The sequence below is a fragment of the Anopheles aquasalis genome, chromosome 3 (assembly GCF_943734665.1).
Source record: "Anopheles aquasalis chromosome 3, idAnoAquaMG_Q_19, whole genome shotgun sequence".
In the NCBI taxonomy this organism is placed as follows: domain Eukaryota; kingdom Metazoa; phylum Arthropoda; class Insecta; order Diptera; family Culicidae; genus Anopheles; species Anopheles aquasalis.
The window spans coordinates 31,482,172-31,490,943 of NC_064878.1; the positions used below are offsets into that span (position 1 = coordinate 31,482,172).

An 8,772-nucleotide genomic window follows, 5' to 3' on the forward strand; every position below is an offset into this window, starting at 1 on the left:
AATATCAATTCCCAGGCGGGTAGATGCGGTGCACCCTGTTGCAAAAACAAATCATAAATCAATTCGAATTGTTCGTTTACAGCTGAACAGATAAACGAAGACCGCAGAGGCATTGTTTATGATTTTAATAATGTAAAGTATTTATTCATCAGTATCCTTAACATCTAGTCAGTTCTCGATGGTCATATTTGATAGGATAAATATTAAGCAAACTCGCTACTCGATCGTATTACTCTGTTAGCGCCTTTCTGAAGTCTATTTTGAACATAGGTACAGCGCGACAAGGCTAGTTGATAAAACTCTAGTCTACTTATTTGTCGATCCAGTTTCTCTTAAAACGAACGCTACTAAACCTATAAGCCAACCAATTTGATCGAAAGAAACTTGAATTGTTTGTTGTGTCAACTCAAAATACAGGAGATACCTTTCAGACGTAATCACATAAACCATATTCAGTATACCGACGTATCTTGTCTGTGTTTGTGGAAATCGTTTTCAACACTGTTGTCCAATAACTATCCTATACATTGGAGGAAGCCTCTGTGCGACCACCGGGGTCAGCATTAGTAGTAGTAGTCTAGCGATCGAGCGATCTAGCAGTGTAGACGGCTCACTTCCAGTGTTCCGAGCTGGCCAAAGTAAGGATAGCCCGATTTGGCCTCGGCGGCCACAGCAGCGGCGGCCGCGGCCGATTGGTAGTGTGCGGATGCGGCTGCTGCCGGATGATGATGATGGTGGCCCATGTTGTTGGAGAAAAATGTGCTACAGAAAGTGACAGGAAGAAGAAGAAGGCGGAGAAACGAGTTCATTAATTACTGTCGTCATGGTGGCGCGTCGCTGGTGCTTGGAGTCCGTGTCCGGAGACTGAACCTACCTGTACGCATCCCATTCACTGGCCGCTGGTTTCTGGCAGTGAGCAGCCACGGAGCTACCGGAGCGCCACGATGCCTGTGTGTTGGCGGCGGCGGCGGCGGCGGCGGCAGCAGTGGCGACCTCCATATTGGCGCCAGCCGCCGTCGAGTAACCACCAGCGACGGCCGCAGCGTACGATTGGGCGGCACTGATTTGTCCCACGGCATGATGCGTGGAGTGTGCATGATGATGATGATGATGATGGGAGGTCGGACCGTGGGAGTGAGGATGCTGTACCCCGTGATGCGGGGTGTTTCCGTTGTCCAGCGCCATCGAGAAATAGTTGTAGTGGCCAGCCGTGGCCAAGTTAGAATCGTTGCCACCGTTACCGTGCAGGGACAGGGAGCCGGTCCCGGTATGTGTGGGAACTGGCGAAACGGAGGTAGAGTTAGCGCCAGCGTGGGACGCAGGTGGGCTGACCGAGCTCGGGGGACTCATCGAAACCGGTGGACTCATGGTGGCGGACGTTGGATGCATCATCGTTTGTGCGAGCGGATTGTAGGAGGTTTGCGTTGGCGCATGCATCGATGCCGTCTGGCCCGTGGTACCGGCCGTCGAATACTGGGACCAGGGGCTTTGCATGGGGAACGACGCGCTGACAGCCGCTGCGGCCGCTGCCGCCGCCGCCGCCGCCGCAGCCGCTGCTGCCGATGCCGATGAGCTACCGGCACCCATCGGTGATCCGGAACCAGTGCCTGGGGCACCGGAACCAACGGTGGCCCCACTGCTGGTGGCCGCTTGATGTTCGAACGAATGCGCCTGGTACTGGGCCGGGTACATCTGTTGTGAGCTCATGTGCTTCCGTAGCCGGGCACGTCGATTCGAGAACCAAACCTGAACGCGAGCCTCCGTCAGTTTGGTCTTTTGGGCTAGTTCCTCCCGCGTGTACACATCCGGATACTGTGTCCGACTGAAGGCGATCTCCAGTGCCTCCAACTGTTCCCCGTTGAAGGTAGTCCGTGATCGGCGTTGCTTGCGCTTCAATGTGATGCCCGGTTCGGACTCGGTGTCACTGTCATCTTCCTCATCACACGAAGAGCCTCCCAGGATGCCACTGATCGAGTGGTTTCCGTGTGAATCCGGTCCTCCATCCTCACGGCGCCCACCACGGAGCAGTCGACTGATGGAGCTCACCGATGGTGCCGTCGTCTTGTCACACAAGCCATCCTTGATCAGTCGATCACGGATCTCCCAGCTGAAGATACCCGGATTCGCCTTCCGCAGTTCCTCGATCCGGTTCTCGATCTCCGGGGTGGAGACACGTGGCTTCGAACCACCGATCACGCCCGGACGAATTGAGCCCGTCTCCTGGTAGCGATTCAGAATCTTCGACACACAACCGTGCGATACGCGGAGCTGCCGGGAGATGACGCAAGGTCGCACACCGGACGCGGCCATCTCGACGATCCGCAGTCGAATGTGGTTCGGTAGAGGGCGCCCGTTGATGAACACACCGCCCAACTGATTCACACGTCCTTGACCTGTACGACGAAGAAGAAGAAGAGAAAGAAGAAGAAAAAAAGAAACATTTTAGAAACGATCATCGGGTCAGGATCACGGACTGATGATCGAGGATCAAAGCTCGACCGACGAACCGGGGGTTTCGGGTTTCCGAGGCACAAGAGCACCCCGGAATGGGTGTCACATTGTTGTGTCACACATCATCGACGACCCTAACGCCCTTTAGTGCCGATCCGGGTTGCGTGTGGGCTTCTTGGACCTTTGCGTACCCGGATCCCGAAGCCCGGGAAGAGGGTGTCATGGCATGATTAGGCGAGAAGTTAAAACCAATTAAAATCCTTCCGCCCTCGGCAGATCCGATGCTTCCGGTACCGAGGAGGAGCTAAATGAACTCATCAACCCGCCGGGGGCTCCCTGATGTCCGATGATTTCTTTTGGTGTGGCTGACGCGAGGCCTACTCGGTTACTCCCGGGCCGTCGCTTGCTTTGATGTGGCCCAGTAGAAAGTCCACGTCTGTCTGTCTTTCGATGACGAGCGGTGCATTGCTGGACGTTGCTGGTGCTGGTGTTACCTCTTCGACTGGCTGCACTTTAATTAGGCGCAAATCGCAATAAATTACTGCCAGACCCAAAGGTGTCCCCCCCAGGGTTTTCGACCGACTCCCCCCCCCCCCGGGAACTATCGTTCGCAAACGGTCATTAGGCTACTGGCTTTCGCTTGAAGTGGATGCCGAACCCCCAAAAAAAAAACCCCCAAAGTGGGAATGGAAAAAAGTGCTCCCCCCCCCCCCCCCCGAAAAAAAAACCAAGGAACTTCCCTCACATCATCTGGCGGAGAAAACGAAATCGAGCCGTCGCGGGACTCATTTCGGAATCGAAGGCGGAGGAGGTGGCCCAATCCATTTATCATTTCGAGACGTATGGAGCAGGGGAAGGCGATGGGGAACCCTCCGGTCCGTTAGTGGTTAATCCAGCACAAACAATGGTCAACGGTTCGCGCATTTTGGGGCCACCGGGATCATCATCAGTAGCCTAATTAGAATTTAATGGCGTTCGACCGGGAGTACCAGGCGACAACGGAGCACCGGAGCAGTGTTCTAAGGTCCGCACCGGCAACCGGAAAGAACCGAACAGAACCACGAGGCGAAGATTGTAGCGATATATTCGAAGGATAAAGGTTGAGGTCTTTGAGTGTTTTTGCATACATGTCGTCATACGTCGGTTGTTGCATTAGCAAAAAGGGAGAAAGAAAGAAGAATGATGATCACGCTCCATGAGCTCTCGATCGAGTAAGTGCATCTACACGGGCTACAGCAATTACATACCAGGTTCCCAATACCGTAATTACCTCCTCCGTTCCTTCTCCTCTTCCTCGCCAAAAAAAAAAGCACCGATCAGTCCCACCAAACCACTGATCACGATGTTTGATTTCCAGTTCGATTCGATCAGTCCTCAGCTCCCCGTGGCACCTTCGATGGAGTGTAGTGTTGTGATCGAGAAAAGAGTTGATGCACACGCAGCGGATCACTTAATCAACATTAAAATTCACGGAAGCATACCGCGTGCATCCGATAATGTGCGCACAGGGCGCCGTCTTCCACATCCTCCCCTTCGCTTCCATTCCCTTCTTTTTTTTTTGTCTCTTGATTCCTCCAACCCCTGAGGCCGATCATAGGGTTGACTGGGTTGCGTTGGAATTGCTTCCAAATTCCATAAATTTCATCATTATAGCCGGTGACAGAGATAAAGTGCCACAGTGCCACTCTCTTTCCTTTCGCCACTCGCTCGCATCTTCTTCCAGCGTTCCTGCGTTCCTGCGTGTCTGCGTGTTTGTGTGTGTTCGTTGTGTTGAAAAGATAAATGAGACTCCACCAATCCACCACCCAACCGATCCCCGGGGGGCAACAAGCATGGCGCATGTTGGTTGGTGGCGAACGAAGCGAACAAAATAAACTTATCGATCGCTGTTCCTCGATCTTTCCGATGCACGTGCAATCTTTCCCCGGGCTCAGGGGGATTTGGTGTTGAAATTTCATTAAACCCTGGGAGGTTTTGTGCGCCGAACCGAAGAGATCCGAAGAATCATCAATTGATTAAAATGTATCGATCGTTTTCCCTCCCGGTTCCCGCAAAAAAGGGCACCGCCAGGAACCTTTTTGGGGTGCGCGCGATCGCGATCCCGATTTCGATGCCCAACCCAAACCGCGCCGGTGCAGTGCTTTATCATATAAATTGATCATTTAGTTTATAAATATATTAAACATCGCGATGAATTATTATATTAACGCGGAAGAAGGACTCCAGGAAGAGATCGAGAGAGAGAGAGAGAGAGACTGGCCGGGAGGTGCGGCGATCGGCACGGATCGATGCGCGACCGCGGCGGCATTGGTGGCGCACGCCAAGGATGCGAAGTCAATAAATTCCTGGCGATTTATTTCACGCGCCGCTTTGTGTGGCATATGTGCCCGTGGTGTCTGTGCGAGCGAGGCCGGGAACGTGTTGAAAGCGAACGAAAACCACTGGCACCGGAGCGGCCTGTTTTGGGCGCTGGCTTCTTGGTCGCTTCGCCCGGGGAAGCTCCGAGGTTACCGATGGGGCCAGCGATCACGACAGCGAAATAAGCCACCGCCACCCCGCCCCGCCCCGCCCCAAAGTGCTGCACTCCAGCACATCTTCCATCTCTCGTGCCGCCTGGTCCGGTCGGGGAGCTGTGAGCACCTTTTAGCGCGGATCGCGGACCGAAGGGTAATAAAATATTCCGGGGCACCCATTACATTATCATTATGAAGCATCGAGCACTCGACGGCGGTGACGGCAGCGACGGCAGCGACGGCAGCGACGACGACGACGCCGTCGACGAGATGGTTCAGAGGGCGCGTCTGGTACAATCGAGCGAAAAGCGTGGCCACGGCCCCGGTGTACCGTACCGGCAGGTTCCGCGGCATGCCAGTTTGTGGCATTCCATTGCGACGTGCCAGAAGGAGGATATGTTGTTGTGGTGATGCTGGTGGTGATGCTGGTGGTGGTGGTGGTGGTGTTGTTGTGTTGAAAAACAGGAATTACTAAAATAAGATCAAAGAAATATTGCCGCTGGATCAGCACCACGTGACGACGGTGTGATCGAAAGAGGAATGCGGAGAAGCCTAAAGAGCAATGCCTGACCTCCTCCCCCAAACACGGGATCATCATCAAGCCCCATGAGCAGCATCATCAGACGGCGCACAAGATTGAGCATTGAGTTGGGTGGAATGGGTGGAATGGGAGGGAGGGAGGGGTGGTTACTCGTGGGTTCAGGGTCCAGGGAGCCTTCTTCGGAGCCCTCGATGCTCGATCTGGGCCAGTTCCAGACGCGCCAAACTGTCTGTCGGATTTTACGATCCCGCGCACTCGACATCGACACCATCTCTCTCTCTCTTTCTTTCTCTTTCTTTCTCTTTTATTCTCTCTCTTTTGTTCTCTCTGTTTCTCACTCCGGTACTGGACCGGCACGTAGGATTGCTCTTTGCGATCCAATTTCACCGACGGTCACTCGGCGTTTGTCTCCGTCCCCAGGGCTATCTTAATCCCTCATCTACAACCATTCTGACACTTCTGGTTCGTATCGTTCGCTGGCGTTGAAGTCACCTTCTGCCTTCTGGTTGATCGTCAGAATGGCACTTGCCTTGGTGCCTTTGGTGTCTTTTGTTCTACCCCGCTCGCGAGCAAACGTGTCCTTGTCCACGCGGAACTTGGAATCCTTTGATCGGACTAATTGAAAACGAGCGTAGGAAGCGTAGCCCGCGGGGGGGATCATTCGGCATTCGGAGAATGATCAACAGAGGCGCAACATATTGACGATCATTAATCTTGTCTAGGCCAACGGATCTAATGGCGGTACACTAGGACGACGACCCAATCGACTGGAGGTTGATCCTGATCATCGGGACCCAATTCCCTTGGGCAAACGGATCGAAACCTCCCGCTAGAAGCCAGAAGCAGCCACCATTCCTTATGTTACTCGCTCGGGTAGACAATTAATGATGCAACCGATTCTTTTCCTCTCTCCATCCGTTCATCTATCCATCCATCGATCCGTAAACGATCAGATCAGAACGATCGGAACATGCCCCCGGCCAGTAAACACCGAAATGGACTCCGAACGCCAGCTGTCGCGAACTGTGGCTAGCTAATTAGCTATCGATTACAATTCTCACACCTTCCCTTTGGACGGGGCGGATCGGGAGATCGCGTGTAGAAGATCGGCGATCACCGAACGCTCACGTTCCAGATGATTTATGTAGCTGACACTTAGACGCCACACATCAAGATCAAACACGTGATCGTGATACGAAAAAGTTAAAATCCCCGTCGGAACGAAACGGACGCGCGGACTGGCGAACACTTACCTTGGAAGGGATATCCGCTAAACATCGGTGACATGTTTAATCCAGCAACTGCCATCGTTCCACTGTGTTTTGTGTTGTTTTTATTGTTTTTCGATCAGTTGATCACGCACACTCACGGACAAACACTGCACGATCACTGTATAAGATCACCAAACAGTTTGATTTTCAAGAAAACAGATGATCAGTAAAATTGACTTCGCTGCACACTTGCCAGCAGATCCCTTTCACTTTAGAACACTTGGGCACCAGAGACACTTGTTGTTCAACAGTCAGTAGCCATTCCACCCCTCGTACGATCACTTGGTAATACTGTGCGGCTCGTGATCCTCTCGAGATGTTGTTGCTAGCATGAAAGCCTCCGGAAAACTAACTCCGTCGGTGGACAGGTTTATGCTGCTGAGCTCCGGGACCCCGTTCGCCGTTCACCTTTTGCCTGACCATTCCTCACCCGTTCCGCTTCGCATTATCCTTCGCTACGCTTCTCTCGTTCCTGCCTTCGATGGGTCTTCGATTGTCTCTTTCCTTTCGCAGGGGTGCATCTTTTTTTTTTGTTCAGGAGGCCACGCCTGTCGCGGTTAGGGCCCGATCAAACCGTACCACCGAGTGCCAGAGACCGATCGCGCCGGTTCTGATTGGTCGACCGTCGACCGTCGTCGTCGTCGTTGTCCGGACCGCAGCTTCGGTGGTGGCCGGCGTGGGCCACCAACAACGACACCAAACGAGCCGCAGGAAATAAATGTCAACTTAGCTTTGCTCAAGCAGCTCAATGCAATGACAAATGCGCGTTAGCGTTTGTTGGTGTTGTGTGCGCCTATTATCAGCGCCAGGAAAGATGAGGGGAGCCAGGGGGGGAGGACAGCACAGACGACACAACGAACAATGCGACACGAAAGGATCAGTGCGATTGTTCGGCACATCCTTTTGATGTGCCCGGCAGAGAAGCGCTGCGGTGGCTGTGCTGGTGGCGTGTTGATTAGGTCGCAGAAGTCATAGTCGCTCCCGCCTGAGTCGTTTTCGTTCAATTATCCATCTACCGATGATTGTGAGGCGGGGTTTTTGTTAAAATTAAATTATTTCTTACCCAACTACTTGTTTCGTACTTTTGGATTTAGAGCCTCGTGAACCGTACCGCAAGTTGGAGGATAGATTAATCTAGACTTTGGTCAACATTGACAACTTAAAGGAACTTAAAATTTTGCTTCTCAGGCGCTGCAACAGACAATCCACATCAGATTAAAATTGATTTTGTTTAAAATAATTGTTTCAAACTAGTAGTTGCGTTTTGATTTTGTTTTTGTGCTATGTAACTAGTGCTTGCAATATTTATTATGAAACTTAAAAGTCTAAAACGAATAAATGATAATATTGCAGCAGGAATTCAGCCATAGTCTTTGATCTTTTATTTGGTTTAACTTAACCATAGCTCTAACGATATGTATCCAGTTAATTTGCAACATTCTTACTATTTCATGAGTCATTTATCTACAACCTGTCTTGATTTGTCTTTGTTTTATTAATCCACGATCCACGATGTCCCAGCTGTGGGCTTCTAAAACGAATATTTGCTGCACAGATTGCAATTCATTAAACGAAAAAGTCCAATTGATTTCTGATAGAAGCTTATCGCAGTCGCACTATTTCTAATAGTTGTTGTGGAGCTTGAATTCGGCTATTTGTAATTCGTGATTTGCGGGAGTTTCTGAATGATGAACTCGATATAACTCAAAGGTTATTAGTTGACGCAGGAAAAGTTACGATACTTGTCGATTTTAGGAAAGATGTAGAAGTGTGCATGTAGACAATGTTCAAACGAACCCATTAATATATGTTAATCGTTGCTAATGAACACCAGTTTTGCAGTAGACTACCATTTGCATTGAAACGAAAGTGTAAAGATTCTAGAAGGCTTGGGAATCGGTAAACATCGATTAGTACCAACAACAAGCCATGAATTTGAACGATCTATTGACGATTCTTAAGATCAGGTTTCGGCGGAAAATCACCCTTTTTCCTA

The 8,772-nt window shown here is 51.3% G+C and overlaps 1 protein-coding gene across 1 annotated transcript; it reads right to left on the minus strand.

Moving 5' to 3' along the window:
• Positions 1–593: 593 nt before the first annotated feature.
• On the minus strand, positions 594–6,816 carry LOC126576953 (protein gooseberry). The gene is made up of 4 exons (XM_050238273.1): positions 6,759–6,816; positions 1,561–2,393; positions 875–1,473; positions 594–762 (listed from the first exon to the last, which is right to left on the minus strand). Exons 1-4 carry the CDS (start codon positions 6,811–6,813, stop codon positions 594–596), a joined length of 1,656 nt encoding a protein of 551 aa, XP_050094230.1. The 5' UTR covers positions 6,814–6,816.
• Between the last annotated feature and the right edge of the window lie 1,956 nt (positions 6,817–8,772).